Source organism: Acomys minous, assembly GCF_964271855.1.
Source record: "Acomys minous genome assembly, chromosome: 12".
In the NCBI taxonomy this organism is placed as follows: domain Eukaryota; kingdom Metazoa; phylum Chordata; class Mammalia; order Rodentia; family Muridae; genus Acomys; species Acomys minous.
Genome location: NC_140493.1, coordinates 68,557,968 through 68,578,311, shown reverse-complemented (window position 1 = coordinate 68,578,311; position 20,344 = coordinate 68,557,968). Strand labels below are relative to the sequence as shown.

Below are 20,344 nucleotides of genomic sequence, written 5' to 3'. Positions count from 1 at the left end.
TGAACCTGGGTCCTCTAGAAGAACAGTCAGTGTTCTTAACCTTAGAGCCATCTCTCCAGCCCTCTACCAGATATTAAATATAAATATAAAAAGCAACAATTTAGGAAATTCAGGTAAATACCACCTATTTCTTATGTCACAAACGCTGCTATTTCTGGCTCAAGAGATAAAGTGGTTGTGAGACAGGCACGGCACCCTACTCCTGTAATCCCAGCACTCGAGGACAGCCAGGGCTACACAAAGAAATCCTGTCTCAAAAAACAAACAAACAAACAAAAAAACCCAAAACAGCCAGGTGGTGGTAGTGCATGCCTTTAATCCCAGCACTGGGGAGGCAGAGGCAAGAGGGTCTCTGTATGTTCGAGGCCAGCCTGGTCTACAGAGAGTTCCAGGACAGCTAGAGCTGTTATACAGAGAAACTCTGTCTCAAAAAACAAAACAAAATGTCGCCTTTAATCCAGCACTCCGGAGGCAGAGCCAGGCAAATTTGGTGTGAGTTTGAGGCCAGCCTGATCTACAAAGCAAATCCAGGACAGCCAAGGTTACACAGAGAAGCCCTGTCTTCCGGGGGGTGGGGTGGGGTGGGGGGGGAGCCTCTATAGCATGAGCAAAAATAAACCTTTCCTCTATGTAAATTAATCACTTCTAATCAGATACCATTAATTAATGGTACCAATGTCCCCTATATTTGAGAAACAATCATCTTTCCTTAAAAAAAAAAAAAAAAAAGCAAAGAAAAAAAACCATGATGTCAGCCAGGCATGGCGGCACACACCAGAAATCCCAGCACTCCAGGACAGCCAAGGCTACACAGAGAAACTCTGTCTTAAAAAACGAAAACAGGTCAGGTAGTGGTGGCTCACACCTTTAATCCCAGCACCTGGGAGGCAGAGGCAGGATTGCTGTGAGTTCGAGGACAGCCTGGTACAAAGCAAGTCCAGGACAGTCAAGACTACACAGAGAAACCCTGTCTCGAAAAACCAAGAAAAGAAAATCCAAAACGTGGTGTCAAGCTGAGTATGGTGGTACAGTGCTTTTAATCCCAGTACTCAGAGCTGAAGGCAGCATAGCCAACATCATGAACCCCAGGCCAGCCAGAGATACAAAGAGAGATCCTGTCAAGAGCACTGGCTTTCAGAGGACCCAGGTTCAATGTCAGCACCCACATGGCAGTTTACAATCACTTAACTCCAGTACAGAGGATCTGACTCTTCCGGCCTTTAAGGGCACCAGGCATACACATGGTAGAGATAAGAAAGGCAAAAGCCCATACATAGTCAAAAAATTAAAACGTAGTAACAAATCAAATAAAATGGCGGCAATCTCACCATTTGCCGGTACTCCCGAATCATCTTTAGTTTGTCCTCTCCTCCCTTGTTTTCTTCCTTCTGTTCAATGCTGCTGATTATTCTCCAGGATGCTCTTCTGGCTCCAATCACATTTTTATATGCAACAGATAAAAGGTTTCGTTCTTCAACTGTCAGCTCCACGTCCATCCCTGCTACTTTCTTCATTGATTCCACCATTTCTGTGCAGGAAATGTTAAAGAGAGGCTATAGATTTAACAAGTTTTGTTGACCCATCCCTTTCATGGTTATCTTAGCTTCCCTGGCAAAGTTAATAGAAAATACATAACTTTGGGGGGGGGACCCCTGGAAATCAAGAGGGGAGAGTGCAGTTCTGTAATCATTGCATAGAGGCTGATGCAGAAAGATTGTCTTAAATTCAAAATCCACTTTGAGCTGCAATAGTATGGGACCAGCCAAAGCTGCATAGGAAGAGCCTGTCTGAACACAAACAAAAGGAAAGGAGCTAGCCCAGCTAGAACACAAAAGCCTTGGGTTTAATCTGGATCACATATCCTTTCTAATAAGAAGTTTAACAAACATAACTTTATAATCACCAAAACAAGTGAGTCAAGCCAAGCATTTCTAGTGAGGGTGCACTGCACACATGCCTGCAATTTCAGAAGGCTAAGCTATCAACACACTAGGTGTCAGGGGGACCTAGTCTAAAATAAGCTATGTAAGAAAAAGCCAGGGGAAAAAAAAGAAAGAAAGAAAGAAAGAAAGAAAGAAAGAAAGAAAGAAAGAAAGAAAGAAAAAGAAAAAGCCAGGCACAGTGGCTCAGACCTGTAATCTCAACACTCAGGGAGGCAGAGGCTGGTGGATCTCTGTGCTTTTGAGGACAGCCTGGTCTACAGAGCAAGTTCAGGACAGCCAAGGCTACAGAGAGAAAAACTGCCTCAAAAAAATAAAATAAAGGTAGCTATCCAACAGTGGCTCATGCCTGAAATCCTAGCAACAAATCCTAGCAACAGGAAGCTGAAACAGGATTTCTAAGAATTTAGGGACAGCCTAGATCAAATTCCCCTGCTGGAATAACTTTTGGTAACTATTACTTGTTACCACTAGATGGCAAGCAAAGAAAAGGAGCCAAATAATCTGAGATATTCCAAATATAACAGAAAAAGAAACACTAACAGTTTATGAATAAAAAAGGAAAAACCGAAAATATAATAAATACTGAGTACCTATGATAAAGAAAAGGGGAAGAGGGTGGCTTACAAAGGTCTTAATGACACTGCTTATTACCTAGGAAAATTTTAGATTTGTTGATTCAAAATCCCTGATGGTAAGAGCCAATAATGTACACTGTAACAAGCATACAGTAATTCTATGAGTAAGGATCCATTAGCCAACAGTTAATCACACAATGAACTAAGCTACATTAAACCAAAGGATGATAAAACAAATGGAAAAATGTTAACCAACTATTTCATAATTTTAAAGACAGGAAACTGAAGCCAAGGGTAATCTGGCTAAAGTCAGACCAATAAAACCAAACCAGGGCTTGGAGAGATGGCACAGGGGTTAAGCGCACTGACTGCTCTTCCAGAGGTCCTGAGTTCAATCCCAGCAACCACATGGTGACTCACAGCCATCTATGAAATCTGGTGCCTTCTGGCCTGCAGGGCCACATGCAGGCAGAATACTGTATACATAATAAACCTTACAAAACACACACACACACACACACACACACACACACACACACACACACACACACACACACACCCTGACCAAGACAGAGATGCAGAGACAGACCGTTAGAGAATAAGAATCCCCATCACACACAGCAGTCCTTCACTAGGAGAAAATAACGAGATGTAAACAGGTTAATATGATGCTTGCTACCAGCTGAGCAGTGGTGGCACACACCTTTAATCCCAGCACTTGGGAGGCAGAGGCAGGCGGGTTGCTGTGAGTTCGAGGCTAGCCTGGTCTACAAAGCGAGTCCAGGATAGTCAAGGCTACACAGACAAACCTGTCTCAAAAACAAAGAACAAAAAAAGAAGTTCAAGGCCATTGTCTGCTATATATCAAGTTGGACGCCAACCCAGGCTATATGAGACCCCCTCTAAAAACAAGTAACTTAGACTTTTTTTTTTTTTTTAAAGAGTCTCACACTGCTGTTACCCAGGTTGGCATAAAGCACTAAGGAAGCTCAGGCTGCCTCAAATTCACAGTAATCCTCCTTCCCTGGCCTCTTAAGTACTAAGGTGCCGGGGATGAACCATGTGTAAACGTATGTGGTGTACATGAGCATTCACGGGACGCCAAGGAGGATGCCAGGTGCCCTGCCCTACCATTTTCTGCTTTATTCTCTTTAGACAGGTCTCTCACTGAAGAGGCTGGGGTCTAACTCTTACGTCAACAAGCCTCAGCAATCCTCTAGACCAGCGAGTGGTTCCCAGCCTGTGGGTTGAGACTCCTTTGGGGGTCAAAGGACCCTTTAACAGGGTCACCTAACATCACTGGAAAACACAAGATACTATATTACAATTCATAACAGTTAACAAGATTTCAGTTATGAAGTAGCTACAAGAACCACTTTATGGTTGGGAGTCACAACACCAGGAACTGTATTAAAGAGTTGCAGCATTAGGAAGGTTGAAAACCACTTAGACCCCAAGTGCTTGGCCACATCCAAAATCACATGGCAACAGGAGTTGGAGCACAGTCCTCACAGCCTAGGAAGCAAACATTCGTACCCACTGATTCATCTCCACAACCAAATCTGGACAGTTTGAGACGATATGAATTGATTCTATTCAGAATGAGCTGGGGATAGTAGAATATGCCTTTAATTCCAGCGCTCATAAGGCAGAGGCACACAGATCTTTTGTGAGTTCAAGGCCAGCCTGGTCAACATACCGGGCGAAATGGTAACCAGAGATACAAAGACCTTTCTCAAGACACAGAGAGATTCATTATGATACCTATAGACAATTTGATTATTAACAGGACTGCACTCCAAAGTGTTAGCTACAATGCCATTCTCAGAGGGTTAAACTGACTTATAACTGCCTTGTAAACATTAAATCCCTGCCAACCTTGACAGGTTCCAGGGTTTGTTGTTTTGGTTGTTCAGAGACAGGGTTTCTCTGTGTGGCCCTGCTTGTCCTGGAACTCAAGTCTGTAGAGCAGCAGGCTGGCCTCAAACTCAGGAGTTTCTGTCTCTGTCTCCTGAGGGCTGGAGTTAATTAAAAGGCATATGCCTCACTGCCTAAGGACAAGGCAGTGTTTTTTGGTTTTTGGAGACAAGGTTTCTCTGTGTAGCTTTGGCTATCCTGGACTCACTTTGTAGACAATGCTAGCCTCGAACTCATAGCGATATGCCTGCCTCTGTCATCACTCTTAAAAAGCTGAACTCATTCAGGTGAGAGGGCAAGGGGTGGATACCTTTGATCCCAGCACTTGGAAGGCAAAAGCAGAGCTCTGAGTTGGAGGCCATCGTCTACATAGTGAATTCTGGACAGCCAGAGCTCCAAGAGCTACATAGTGAGACCTTATCTCAAAAAACAAAACAAAAGGCTGCACTTCTGTGAATATCCTTCAAAATCCCTTATAAACCAGGAATAGTAGTATATCCCTGAAATCCCAGAACCAGGAAGGTTGCCAATGAGGCTTGTCTAGGATAAAGGGAAATCCAGTATCAAAAACAACAAAGGTTTAGGTACAAGCCTGGAGTTCGCTTTCTACTCTTACAAGAGACCCACGTTTGGTTCCCAACACACAGAGTGGCTCACCACCTCCTAACTCTAGTTCCAGAGTTCTAGGGAATCCAACACTCTTTTTTTCTGGCTCCTATGGGCACTGGCACATGTGGTGCAAATAAACCTCAGCAGCCACAGGGAGGTGCGCGCGCGCGCGCGCACACACACACACACACACACACACACACACACACACACACAGAAATAAATAAAGTAAAATCATTAAACCCACCCTGGTATACAAGCAAGCCCAAGACAGCAAGAGCTATTACACAGAGAAACCCTGTTTCAAAAGAAAAAGACAGAAAGGAAAGATGGAGGGAAGGAAGGAGACAGAGCAAAGTGCTGGCAGCATTCTGAAACAAAGGTGGGATAGGGCAGTAGTGGCGCACGCCTTTAATCCCAGCACTCGGGAGGCAGAGGCAAGTGGATCGCTGTGAGTTCGAGGCCAGCCTGGTCTACAAAGGGAGTCCAAGACAGCAAGGCTACACAGAGGTCTGCCTTGGCTCAGCCTCCCCAAGTGCTGGGACTATAGGTGTACGCCACCACAGCCTGGCTTGAGATGGTATCTTATATAGCTCAGGCTAGCCTTGAATTCTGTTATATAGCAGAAGCAGGCCTTTTGCCTCCGTCCACAAAGTGTTGGGATTATAGGCATGCCTGGTGCCCAAGGAATTTCAAAGAGGGTACAGGATCTCCTGGAACTGAAGTTACAGTGAGTGCTGGAAATCAACCCTGGGTCTTCCCTCACAAGAGCAGCAAGTGTTCCACTGCCGAGCCACCTCTCCAGCCCATTTATTTTTGTGTCAGGGAGCTGGGTAGCCTGGAATTCTCTATGCAGCCAGGGATGACACAGATTCCTGACCCTCTGCCTCCACCTCCTGAGTCCGCTTTTATAAAGCCAACTCTGGTGTATGTCCTTAATCAGCACAGGTGAGGCAGAGGTATCAGATTACCATATTAAAAAAAAAAATCAACTCAGTACGATCTCGCCCCAACCTGGTAAGTAAAAAATTGATTTAAGTAGATGCACAATTCAAAACTTCATCCAGGGCCGGGCATGGTGGCACACGCCTTTAATCCCAGCACTCGGGAGGCAGGGGTGGGCGGATTGCTGTGAGTTCGAGGCCAGCCTGGTCTACAAAGTGAGTCCAGGACAGCCAAGGCTAACACAAGAGACCCTGTCTTGGAAAAAATTAAATTAAATTAAAAACAAACAAACAAACTTCATCCAGGCATAGTGTAGCACACACCTGCATCCCTGAAGATGCAGCTACTGGAAAGGCTGAGGGAAGATAACCTCAGCCACCCGTCACCTCCCAAATTAAGCCTAAGCAACACAGCAAGCTCTCATTTCAAAACAGAAGGGGCCCGACAAGATGGTTTGATGGCCTTGGTTCAATTTCACAACCCACATGGAGAAAGGAAAGAGCAAACTTCCACAAGTGGTTCTCTGGCTTCCACATGCGCACAATGGTTATCATTCGTACATAAGCAAGAAGCGTGCGCGCGCGCGCGCTCACGAAAGGGTGTAAGAAAAAATGTTTTAATTTTTAAATTAATTTTTTGCTTTGTTTTTCTAGACAGGGTTTTCTCTGTGAGGTCCTGGCTGTCCTGGAACTTACTCTGTAGACCAGACTGGCCTTGAATTCAAAGACCTGCCTGCCTCCACCTCCCAAAGGCGCAATACACCACTCAGCTCCACCTTAGTTTGGTTCCTCTGTTTGTTTTTTCATCAAGACAGGGTTTCTCTGTGTAGCCTGCCTCTGCCTTCCTCGTGCTGCTATTAAAGGTGTGCACCATCACCACCCTGCTTTCCACCTTTAAAAAAGGTTCACTAAATCTATGGTTCAGCAATTAGGCTACAGTGACCAGTTAGGGAACCCCAGGGATTGCCAGGTCCCTGCCTCCCCAGAGAGAGAATTACAAGCATGCTGGAAAGATAAGCAAGTAATAGACTTTTAACTGGGTGCTGGAGCTTAAACTCAAGTGTCTGTGATTGCCATGACAAGCACCTGACAGACTGAGTATTTCCCCAGGCCCCAAAGCAATTTCCACATTGTAAAATTAAAAACTAAGAATAGAACTTCAATGAGAGATCAGCAGTTCAAGGCCGTCTAGGCTAAGCAGCAAGTTCAAGGTTAGCTGAATGAGCGGCCTCAGAAAGGCTGATTGATATTTACAACACTGCACAAACAGCAAGTGTCAAGTGGAAGGATTGCTTTAGAGTAAACCACACTGTACACTAAACACTAACAATGTTGCCTATTTGTTTTCATTTACATTTTTATTTTTTTTATTTTTTGGTTTTACGTGTATTTTTATACACTTACTTTAAAATTTGGGGGTTGGGGGGTTCGAGACATGGTTTTTCTGTGTGCCCTTGGCTGTCCTGGACTGACTTTGTAGACCAGGCTGGCCCTGAACCCACAGAGATCTGCCTGCCTCTGTCTCCCAGAGTGACACCAGGCTACTATACTTACTTTATGTTTATGAGTTCCTGAGTGTATTATGTGCACCTAGTCCATGCAAGTGTCTGAGCAGACGAGAGGAAATTGTCAGACTCCCTAGAACTGAAGTTGCAGACAGCTGTGAGTTGCTTTGTGGGTGCTGGGGACCAAGCCTTGACCCCCTCTCTGCAAGAGCAACAAGCATTCGTAACTGTGAAGCCATGTCCCTGGCCCCTTCATTTAAATATATTTATCTGGAAAACAAGTGGTACCTGCTTTGCAGGTCTCACTATGCCGCCCAAGCAGGCCTGGAACTTGCTATTTATTTAGACCAGGCTGTCCTCCAACTCAAAAGATACCCCAGTCCCTGCTTCCAAAGTGTTATGATTAAAGGCATGTGTCACACAGAACAGCATTTAAGAATGGTAGCTAAAAGGTGGGCGCATGGCATTAATCCAAGCACTTCGGAGGCAGAGGCAGGATGATCTCTGAGTTTGAGGCCAGCCTGGTCTACAAAGTGAGTCCAGGACAGCCAAGGCTACACAGAGAAACTCTGCCTGGGAGGGGATGGGAACAGTGAAATTACTTTAAAGATTTATTATGGTAGTCAATAGTTGCCTTTTAAGACAGGATTTATGAGCTGGAGAGATGGCTCAGAGGATAAGAGCACCTTCTTCTCTTCCAAAGGTCCTGAGTTCAATTCCCAGCAACCACATGGTGACTCACAACCATATAAAATGAGATCCGATACCTTCTTCTGGCCTGCAGGCAAAACACTGTGTACGTAATAAATTAATAAATCTTTAAAAAAAAAAAAAAAAAAGGACAGGATTTATGACAGGATCTGGCTATGTAGCCCAGGTTGTCCTTTCAATTCAGAATCCTGCAGCTTAAAATATCACAAGTGCTAGGATTATAGCACAAGCGGCTGAAAATGGTTTGAGTCTCATGAAGCCCAGGCTGACCTGTCTAACTCGCTATGGAGTGCTGGGATTATAGGTATGTGCTGCCATGTCCATTTTATGTGGCACAAGGAACCAACTAGACACACACTACCAAGTAGCTCTGCCCTTTAGAAAGGTTTTATAGTAGGGTGGTACTTTATATCAGTACCAAGTAGGAGAATCAACAGGGAACATGCTGCCCTGTCAGTCTACCACCCTCTAACAGAGCAGAAACCACTGTCAACAAGTCGGTCATGTTTTGTTGTTTGAGAGAAGGTCTCTCTACGTATTCTGACTGTCCTGGGATTCACTATGTAAGCAATCTGGCCTGGAACCCAGAGGTCTTCCTGTATCTGCCTCTTTTTTAAGCACACACCACCACACTCAGCTTCACAATGAATCTTTTCCCATACTAAAAGTAAGCACTCCAGTCAGGCATGGTGATCAGGAGGATATCTGAGTTCAATGCCACCCTGGGGCTACAGGGGAAAAAACACCCACAAAAGGTTATGGTCAGAGATATGAGTTCCAGAACCAAGTAAGAGACAACCACAAGGCGTCGTCCCCTGACCTCCACCCATCTCCACAATGTTAAAAAAAGGGTCACTCTGTGTAGCCTTGGCTGTCCTGGACTCACTTTGTAGACCAGGCTGGCCTCAAACTCACAGTGATCCGCCTGCCTCTGCCTCCCGAGTGCTGGGATTAAAGGTGTGTGCCACCACTCACAGCCCAAAATGTTAATTTTAAAGGGTTAAATTTCAAAGTCATAACCAGGGAATTATGTTGACGATTGGTTGTGAGCCTCAACTTTAATGGCTGAGCCATCTATTTCCAACCTGGACTGTCTCCTATAGTGTTGGCCTAGTGTATGTGAAGGTCCTGGGTTCAATCCTCAATACAGAAACAAAGAAGAAATGGCGGCGGGGAAGGTGGGGGTGTGTGGGGTGTGTGTGTAAGGAACATCATGGTAAGTATGTTTTCTACATAAAATATGGTGTGGGTTTTGTTTGCTTGTTTTTTGTTTTTCCAGACAGGGTTTCTGTGTAGCGTTGGCTGTCTTGGAACCCAAAGATCCACCTGCCGCTGCTTCCTATGAGCTGGGACTACCGCCATGCGCCACTGCTTCTGGCTCTGGTGTGTGGTTTTGTTGTTGTCCTCAAACTCACAGCGATCCGCCAGCCTCTGCCTCCTGAGTGCTGGGATTAAAGGTGTACACTACCACACCCAGCCTGCAGCCAATGTTCTTAACTGCTGAGCCACCTCTCCGGGCCCAAAATCTGATGATTTTGGCAGCATAGTTATAAAGTATGAACAAATCTATAAATATATGTGGGCAAAGTTCTGAACTTAGGCCACTGTTGCAAGCTCTAAGTCTCTAAGTCTTATTTAGAACCAGCTCAGGATAGAAAAAATAAAACCAGCATATCTGGCTCTGACACTGTCACACTGATTAGTGGGCAGACAGCTCTACTATCAGCACCTATCACAGCCTTGACTTCTCCCATTCCCATTTAGATAGTTGAGACAGCTTAAGAGTTTCAATTTTCAGCCGGGCATGGTGGCGCATGCCTTTAATCCCAGCTCTCGGGAGGCAGAGGCAGAGGCCGGTGATCGATCTGAGTTCGAGGCCAGCCTGCTCTATAAAACAAGTCCAGGACAGCCAAGGCTACATAGAGAAACTCTGTCTCGAAAAACCAAGAAGAGTTTCAATTTTCTTTTGCTCTATCTTATTTTCTACCAAATGCAAAATTTGAAGAAAACCGAAGTTCTCAGGACATGGATCTACAATATCTGTGGTGGAAAACAAAGCTTAGAAAATTTTAAGTGGGTAAACTAACCTGGGCATGGTAGCATATGCCTGGAAATAAGACCCATGTCTCAAAATAAAAATTAGGGCAGGCATGGTGGGACATAGCAGAGACACATATCTGTGAGCTAAAGGCCAGCCTGAACCTACATAGCAAGCCTGGGGTACACAGTGAGATTCTGTCTTAAAAAAAAAGAAATTGGCCCGGTGTGCTAGAACACACATGTAACATTCCACTACTTGAACAGAAGTGACAAGGACTGTCAGAAGTTTGAAATCAGCCAGCCCACAAAGCAAGTTACAGCCAGCCAAGGATGGAGTTCCTATCATCACCAAAAATAATAAAAACAATAGGGCTTAGCCCATCAAGTTGCCTGCAGTACAAGCATGAGGACTTGAGATCCATCTCTAAAACTTACACTAAAAAAAAAATCATCAAGAAAACTGGTACTGTCAAATGGCAAGCTCATGCCAAGTGTTCTAGCATAATAATAAATTAGCAGTTTTTTTTTCAAGACATCTGGATTTCATAATAAATTTTGAAGATTTCCCCTGGTCATAACTTGCTTCTATTTAATGAGCTTAAACAAGCCCCCAGAACTGTTCCTATAGGGCTGCTCAAGCATCAGCATCTAGTTACAGAACAAGCTCAATCCGTGAAGGTGTGTGGGCAACTCTTCCCACCAGCTGAGATGTAACAGTACTTAAACGCAGCAAATTAGCCACAGAAAGAGTAGTCACTGTGCTGCTGCTACTCACTGCCCTCTGACGGACTCTGCTTCACAGCTATCAGGCCTATTGGGAACGCTAATTATATACCCACCACCGCCCTTCCAAAAATGTTCCACATTTGTTAAGGACATTCCTATAGATAAAAGGGAAAAAAAAAAAAAAAGAGGAAAATATTTTTTACAAAGTACTCTGTGAGCTGGGCGTGGTGGTGCACGCATTTAATCCCAGCACTTGGGAAGCAGAGTCAGGCGGATCGCTGTGAGTTCAAGGCCACCTGGTCTACAAAAGGGAGTCTAGGACAGCCAAGGCTACACAGAGAAACCCAGTCTCATAAAAAAAAAAAAAAAAAAGTTGCTGTTCTTAAAGAAGTCCAGAGTTGAGCTCCCAGCACCGGCATGGTGGCTAATGACTATCTCAACTCCTGTTTCATGGGATCTGACACACTCTTTTGACCCTCAAGGGCACCAGGTATGCACATGGTGCACATACACTGGAAATAAACCTTTTTTTCTAAAGATTTGTTTATTTATAGTGTATACAGCATTCTACCTGCACACCAGAACACTAGATCTCGTTATAGATGGTTGTGAGCCACTATCTGGCTGCTGGGAATTGAATTCATGACCTTTGGAAGAGCAGCCAGTGCTCTTAACCTTTGAGCTATCTCTCTAACCCCAAGCCTTTTTTTTTTTTTTAAAACAAAAAAGCTATTTTGGGCTGGAGAGATGGCTCAGAGGTTAAGAGCACTGATTACTCTTCCAGAGGTCTCGAGTTCAATTCCCAGCATCCACATGGTGGCTCATAACCATCTATAGTGTGATCTGATGCCCTCTTCTGGTCTGCAAGTATATATATGCAGGCAGAGCACTGCATACCAAATAAATAAATAAATCTTTAAAAAAAAGAAAGAAAGAAAGCTATTTCAAAACTATTAAAGAAACAAACATATAGTCAGGTGTGGTGACACACTCTTTTAATCCCAGCACTGGGAGGCAGAGGCAGGAGGATGGATGTGAGTTCGAGGCCAGCCTGGTCTACAAAGTGAGTCCAGGACAGCCAAGGATACACAGAGAAACCCTGTCTTGAAAAACCAAAAAAAGGAGCTGGGCGTGGTGGCACACACCTTTAATCCCAGCACTGGGGAGGCAGAGGCAGGTGGATCGCTGTGAGTTCAAGGCCAGCCTGGACTACAAAGTGAGTCCAGGACAGTCAAGGCTACACAGAGAAACCCTGTCTCGAAAAAAAAAAGAAAAAGAAAAAAAGAAAAACCAGAAAGAAAGAAAGAAAGAAAGAAAAGCATATTACACATACACTCCGTAACTCCTTACTCAATTACATACAGAACTGAGAAGAGCACATTGGTCTTCTCATTCGATCTCCCAAATGCTGAATGTTGGGACTACAGGCCTGCTCCACCTCCCTAGCAATGTACTATCCCAAAGTGTTTCTTCTGACTGTTAAAATGAAGAGAACATTCTTTTTTTGTTTTGTTTTGTTTTTCGAGACAGGGTTTCTCTGTGTAGCCTTGGCTTTCCTGGACTCGCTTTGTAGATCAGGCTGGCCTTGAACTCACAGTGATCCTCCTGCCTCTGTCTCTGGAGTGCTGGGATTAAAGGCGTGCACCATCATGCCAGGCTAATGAAGGGAACATTCTATTTGCCAATATTGTTATACGAAGTAAAAAATTTTGTGAAAATTGCCTCGATAGCTCTAGGTGTTGTATTAAAAAATATGTATACCATAAAGTTCTGGATTTCCATTTTTTCTAATAAAAAAAAAAGATTTATCTATCGGGTATACAGTGTTCTGCCTGCCTGGCAGAAGAGGGCACCAGATCTCATTATATATTGTTATAAACTACCACGTGGTTGCTGGAAATTGAACTCAGGATCTTTTTAAGAGCAGCTAGTGCTCTTAACCACTGAGCCATCTCTCCAGCCCTGGAACTCATCTTTTATATAGCCTGTTTCTAGTTTATATACAAACAAGTTTTCTTGAAATACAGGAAAACTATATTGCAAAAACAGCCCTATAGTCCTTTAAAAAAAATCAAAAGTTTCAGGTTAAGTAGTGGTGGCACAGGCCCTTAAACCAACATTCGGAGAGCAGAGGCAGAGAGATGTTTGTGAGTTTAAGGCCAACGTGGTTTACAGAGCAAGTTCTGAGACAGCCAGGGCTACAGAGAAATCTTGTCTCAAAAACCACCCCCTAAAAGTTTTCAATCACATAAGAGTACTCAAAAACAACTTATAAAATCAGATACACTAAACTTTCACTTAGCATACCATACTTAAGTCAGATATTTAATACCTTCTAGAGGTGGGCCTGTAGGTCAGAGGCAGAGCATGTGTTAGGATGCACATGGCCCAGGACAAAAGACCAGAAGAAATAACATATTCTCCTGGCCAAGCTATCCAACACTGAGAGGTCATGTGCTTTTGCTTTTATTCCCCCAGTGCCTTGCCTGTGTTCGGCAGGCACTCCACCACAGGTTAACTCAAAGCCTGATTCTACTTTAAAACAAAGTCTGGCTAACTGCAAAGACTTCTGTTCTCCTGCCTCCCACCTCCTACTGGGTTAGTCCGTGAGCAGTCCGTTAGTGGCCTGCTTCAGACATTTTTAAATGAGAAGTGGGAAGAGGCTGGAGAGCTGGCTCAGTAGTTAAGAGCATTCGTTCTTGCAGATGTCCCAAGTTTGACTCCCAGCACACTCACGGCCACGGCTCCCAAGTCAGTCCAATTCCAGGGGATTCAATATCCTCTTCTGACTTCTGGAGGCACCAGGCATGCATGTGGCACAGAGACATACCCAAAGGCAAAACATTCACACAGAAAATGAAAGCAGCTCTTTTAAAAAGCGAGAAGAGGGCCTATGAGAACACTCAGGTAAGGCACCTGCCGCCACGCCTGAGCACCTAAGTTCAATCTCCAGGACCTGCATGGGGGAAAGACCAGTTCCCACTGGCTGTTCTTTGACCTCCATACATGTGCCACAGCACATGCTGATGCACACAACACACATGTACATAGTAGCCCACACCTTTAATCCCAGCACTCAGGAAGCAGCAGATGCAGCTGGATCTCTGAGTTCAAGGCCAGCCTGATCTACAGAGTGAGTTCCAGGACAGTCAGAGCTATATTGTGAGACCTCTTTCAAAAAACCAAAATGACATCCTGGCACACTGCCAAACACCTGTAACCTCAGCACTTGAGAGGGAGAGGTGGGTGGGATCACTGTGAGTTCAAAGCCAGCCTGGTCTACAAAGTGAGTCCAGAACAGCCAAAGATATACAGAGAAACCCTGGGATGGGGAGAACCACACATACAAACCAAAGTTAAAATGAACAGAATGCGTAAAGAACACCCACAGCAGTAAAAGTCACGTCAAATAACTGTGATTTATCAAGTCATGGTATGCTCAGATGTGTAAGATAAAAGAACGTGCACAATACTATGGAAAAAAAAAATCCAGGCAGGCGGTGGTGGCGCCTTTAATCCCAGCACTCGGGAGGCAGAAGCAGGTGGATCCCTGTGAGTTCGAGGATACCCTGGTCTACAATGAGTCCAGGGCGGCAAGGCTACACACCCTGTCTCGGAAAGAAACAAACAAAGAAGGAAAGATCCAAAATGCACAAAAAGAACGTCTCTTTATTTTGGAGGGAAGCGAGAGAGAGTCTTGTAACAGCGAATTCACTACATATAGCTGAAGCTGACCTTAATCTCCAAATTCTCCTGTTTTGTCCCTGGAAGCACTGGGGTCGGAGTGTACCGCCCACCTTGTAAAGAGCATCCATCCCTTGTAAGCAAAGGCAGGGGCAGGGGCATGACTGTGAGCACACTGAATTTCAGCAACTTGGGAGGCACCGAAGTCCTCTGTGAGTTCCGGTCAACATAGTGAGACCATGTCACTGAATGAATGAATGAACGAACAAATGAACGAACGCCTCCGTCCTTCCCTAACTAGCACAGTATGTTCTTAGAAATGGTCTTTTAAACAGCTCTCAAGTCAATGACTCAGAACAGATGCATTTTTGGTGTTTCAGTGTTTGGAGTGACCCAAGTGACCATGAAAGGGGGGTCAACAAACTACACCACACATAATGAATTTTTTTTTTTTTTTTTACTTTTTAAAATATTTTCGGGGCTGGAGAGATGGCTCAGAGGTTAAGAGCACTGGCTGCTCTTCCATAGGTCCTGAGTTCAATTCCCAGCAACCACATGGTGGCTCACAACCATCTATAATGAGATCGGGTGCCCTCTTCTGGCAGGCAGAACAGTATATAGATAATAAATAAATCTTTAAAAATTAAAATATTTTCTTTTTATTTGTTATGTATATGGGTGTTTTGGCTGCATGTATGTCTCTGTACTACACATGTGTGTCTGCTGCCAGAGGAGGTCATGGGATGCCCTGGAATTGGTAGTTGCAGGTGGTTGTAAGCTGCCACTTAGGTGCTGGGAATTGAACCCAGGTACCCTGGAAGGACAGCAGTGCTCTTTACCACTAAGCCATCTCTCCAGCCCCCTCTTTTATTTATCGCTCTTTTTTTTTTTTTGGTTTCTCTGTGTAGCCTTGGCTGTCCTGGACTCACTTTGTAGACCAGGCTGGCTTCAAACTCACAGCAATCCACCTGCCTCTGCCTCCCGAGTGCTGGGATTAAAGGCGTGGGCCACCACCGCCCTCTGTGTAGCTTTGGTTGTCCTGGACTCGCTTTGTAGACCAGGCTGGCCTCGAACTCAGAGATCCACCAGCCTCTGCCTCCCAAGGAGTGCTGGGATTAAAAGCGTGCGTCACCACCACCTGGCTTTTTTTTTTTTCCTTAAATGATAGAATCTATATAACTCTGGCCGGCCCAGAACTCAGAGATCTGCCTGCATCTGCCTCCTGAGTGCTGGGACTGAAGATATATGCCACCACACCTGGCTAATTTTGTCTTTTTCAAACAGGGTTTCATAACACAGGCTAGCCTGGAGCTTCAGGTCCTCCTGCCTTGTCTTGTAAGTGTAATGTAAAGAATGTGCCACCACACCAGCCCCACTGAGGCAATCTGGGCAGGATGAAGATTAGGAAAGGACAAAACCAGAACCACCACACAAGCCAAATATTACAGTTGCTGACCCCTCTGATCCCAGAAAATAGAAGACACTCCTTTTTTGGACCACCAAACTCAGCTGCTTGGGAGGCTGAGGTAAGATGGCAATGACGAGCCAGGCGTGGTGGCGCACGCCTTTAATCCCAGCATTCGGGAGGAAGAGGTAGGCGGATCGTTGTGAGTTCGAGGCCAGCCTGGACTACAAAGTGAGTCTAGAACAGCCAAAGCTACACAGAGAGACCCTGTCTCAAAAAACAAACAAAAAACAAGATGGCAATGGCAAGTTCAAGGCCACCCTAGGCAACTTAGTGAAACCGTCTCAAAATAGAGCTGGCTAGATAAAGTTCCATGGTAGATCACTTGCCTAGTATTAGTATGCATAAGGTCCTCAGTACAATCTCCAGCAATGCCCTCTTAACTTTTCTATACTGTGTTTTAAATGTATAATAATTTGACTATGCTAACTTGGTTAATACAGCTAAAAGCATACCAAAAAAAACCTTTGTTGGACTACTGACTTGTTAAAGAGATTTCTAAACTAGGCTGGGTGTGGTAGCGTACTCCCAAGCACTGTGAGGCAGAGCCAAGAGGATGGAGTTTGAGGCCAGTCTGATCTATATTGTTAGTTCTAAGATAGCCAGGGCTCTTGAGAGACTACTAAACTTAAAAGTGAATAGTCCTAGCCTCAAGCCTTAATATTTCCCATATAAACCTCCATTTGGTTCTGTTCTTGAAACATAGTATCTCACCTCTTCCAAGACCATTAAGTAATCTATAGAAATTGATTTCTATTCCCTATGGGGAAGAGTAAAGATACAGAATGCAATGCAGCTGGGTGTGGTGCCGTATGCCTTTAATCCCAGCACTCGGGAGGCAGAGGCAGGAGGATCACTGTGAGGCCAACCTGGTCTACAAAGTGTCTAGGAAGGCTACACAGAGAAACCTTGTCTCAAAAACAAACAAAAGATACAGCATGCAAAATACAAGATAAACCTAGGACAGTAGCAAGCAGGGTCAGTTAAAAGGCCAACATTTACCTGTAAGCACCCAAAACTCAGTATTCCCAGGCTTTCTTTCACCAAACCTGATGCTTTATTTACATAGTGATTAGGACCATAGATCCACTTGTTACACTAACAAAACTGAATTGCCACACTTAGTGGGGGTGATCACGTTTCCTGACTGCCTTCCTCCTCTCTTTCTACCAATACCTTCCTTAAGCCAAATCACAGGAGTGCCTCCCAGTGCCTGCAGTCCTGCAGAGTCTAAAGGGGACGCAATCAACAGTCACCCCGTGGCTTATCTAGTCTTATGCTCAATAACCAACAATGCCAGGCTTTAGTCAAAAACCCTCGTCACTCAAATCCCAAGTATGTTTTAAAATTAATTTGTCATTTATCTGGAAACTACAATCATATAAGCTTGCAAATCCTTTTTAAAATGACTTTTAGAAACAAACCAAAAGCTGCCACAGGACCAAACTGGCATTCAAGGAAAAGAGTCTGACCTAACTTTTGAAAAATAAGTGGCTTAACTAATTTGGAAAAAAATCTGAGGGGTAACATTTCCAAGGATGTCTTGCCCCACCCTACTCCACTCCTCAAACAGTAAAATCACAGGAACCAGTCTTAGCTGGCAGGCCTTTGCCCCAGCACTGGGGGGGGGGGGGTGCAGAGACAGGAGGAGGTGAGGTCAAGGCAGACGGGTCTCCACAGTTTCAGGACAGCCACATCAATCACAGGAACCATGTAAGTGACTTTTCACTTTGTAAATCCTAGTTTGATGAAATGTTGCCCTAACTCAAGGAATCTAGCTACAAAATTAGGGGAAAGGAAGATTAGAATATGCAACTGACTAGACAAACACAATAAATATTTCAACGAAATTCTCAAAGACTAAATTCAAGTTAGCTAAGGATTTAACTAAGTGAGAGCGCTGACCTAGCTAGCACGTACAAGGGATTGAGTTCCATCACTCAGGGCTCAGGGGGACGTCAAATGAACACTCTTAAAATGTGTACATAAAAGCATTTATTTCAAGTGGGTAAAACAGGGCTGAGGTGTAGTCCAGTATTTGAGCACTTGCCTTGCAAACACGCAAGCTTGGGTTCCAGCCCCGGTCACGTAACAATAAATTCATAAAACAGAAAAAAAAAGAAGAAAAGCTAGGATCTCCTACATTCCTAATTTAAAATCCCCAAGCCTCAACTGAGTACTCCAAATAGGTAAAGACCCCCACCCCACCCCCGGAGCCAAGCAAGACATTTCCAAACTTGGGTTGTCAACCAAAAAGAGTGTTACTCAACATTTATTTGATTTAACTACTTTTTCAACAGGTCATAATGCTGTGAAGAGTAAAGTCATTTTTACAGACTGGGTAGACTGAGGCACGGGCACTTGCAAAGGGCAATCAGTACTAAGAGTGGGTAGACTGAGGCACGGGCACTTGCAAAGGGCAATCAGTACCGAAGAGTCTTGGCAAGCCTGGTCCCCTGTATTCTATTCTATCCATCAGAACTCGATGCTTGTGAAGGGGGGGGGGGGGAACCTCACGAACTTTGGCACATCCTGGCTAAGAGCAAAGGGATTATGAGTGAGGCTCTGCACCTCCCCGAGAAAAAGGCGAGGCTGAAAAGGCCCCCCCCCAAAAAAAACCGTTCAACCCCAAGGTGTGCCTGCCTATGGGAAGAAATCCAATCGCCGCAGCTCTGCTAGCCTCCACCCAGAGGACGATCTGCAGTGATTTCCACACACCCCACCCTCACCAAAGACGACTCCCCACCATCGGCCCGGAGAAGCCGTCCGCTCCCGAGGCTTCTCCTTTGTGAGGCTTCCACAGCCGCCGCCCCACACTGGGCCTCCGGGGAAAAGCCACCGCCCCCACCCGCCATATTTCCCTGAAAAGGCGCCCGCGCTACCAGCTCCCAGATTCCGCCCTCAACCGAGCGACCGCTGCCGCTTCTCGCATCACCCCCACCCCCCACCCAATCGCCCTCCACATCCCGCCGCGATCCCGACCCAGAGCTCCCGTGGGGACCGCTCGCCGGGAGACGGCACCCGCCATCTCCTCCTCCTCCACCTCCTCCTCCTCCTCCCCTTCCCCCGCCCGGGGACTCGCCCTCCCCCTCCAGCCGCCATTTTACAACCACCTCCTCCACCCTCCACCCCGGGCCTTGCTGGCTGGCGAGCGTCTGCAAAGCTAAGGACACCGGAGGGGTCAAACTCCCGGGCCCGGAGGCTCCCACGGCTCCGGGGACCTGCGGGCCATCTCCTGCTTCCCGACCCACGTCCCCAGCCTGGCTCGGAGACCGTGCCGCCATTTTGTCTCCGGTTCCCGGCCTCTGTGGGCGGCGGCGCGGCGGCGGCGGCGGCGGTGGCGGCGGAGGGTCCGAGACTTCCAGCCCCGCGGCGTCCCCACGACTCACCGTCGTATCGCTCGGCCTGCTCTGCCAGCTTCGCCTGGTACACCAGATCCTCCCGATCATCCATAGCGGCAGCGGCTCCGGCAGGGTCTGCGCGACGGATGGAAGCGGATAGCGTCTCCGACTCTCTCAGCTTCTCGCTCCGCGTCCGAGCAGTAAAAATGGCGGCGCCTCAATCCGGGACTTCCGCCTGCGCACGCGGACAACTGCTCAGCTCTATGGCAACCGCTCCCTGGCAACTGGCGGGGACGTGGGGGGGGGGGGGAGGACTAGGGGAGAGGAGGGGGGGCGGACCCGGGAGTTCGGCGCCAGAAAAGGCTGGAACCAGCGCGACGGACGCCCCTCCTCCTCCTCGGGCGGCTCAGCGCCGAGGCGGGAACTGCGACTTCCACCGAGCCTGGCTGGCTCAGCTGGAGGCGTTGTCGGGCTGGACCCGCCCGAGCGGAGTGAAACCGGAGCCTGTGCGGCGACCGCGGGTTCTTGGAACGCCAGGCCTTCCTCCATCGGCTCAGCCCTGCTGCACTGTGCACCCTTGCACGTTTTTTCCTTATCCATACTCCTTTTCCAGGTCTCTTTTAGCCCCTAGGCAGGCAAAGAATTGACCAGTGAAAAAGGGAGAGCTCGAGTTTTCCGACGTCATCTCTCTTGCTCACACACTGTGGGCATTTTCTTGCCCCGTTCATCTGTATTTTCTCTCTTTGGACCTTCAAAGACAGGACTTTTGTTAAAAAGTCTCTAGTCTTGCCTCGCATGTTGGTGCATGCCTTGAATCCCAGCACTAAGGAGCCACAAAGCAAAGCCGAGGTGTTTTTTGGGGTTTTGGGGGTTTTTTGTTTGTT

At 46.2% G+C, this 20,344-nt stretch overlaps 1 protein-coding gene across 1 annotated transcript in view; it reads right to left on the bottom strand.

Moving 5' to 3' along the window:
• Nucleotides 1-19,725, bottom strand: part of YWHAE (tyrosine 3-monooxygenase/tryptophan 5-monooxygenase activation protein epsilon) — a 33,649-nt gene extending 13,924 nt beyond the window's left edge. The window contains exons 1-2 of the mRNA XM_084802862.1: nt 19,509-19,725; nt 1,329-1,528 (exon numbers count right to left, since the gene is read on the bottom strand). Coding sequence (XP_084658988.1) covers nt 1,329-1,528; nt 19,509-19,572 — 264 coding nt within the window. The 5' untranslated portion in view covers nt 19,573-19,725. The remainder of the gene's footprint in view (nt 1-1,328; nt 1,529-19,508) is intronic.
• Between the last annotated feature and the right edge of the window lie 619 nt (nt 19,726-20,344).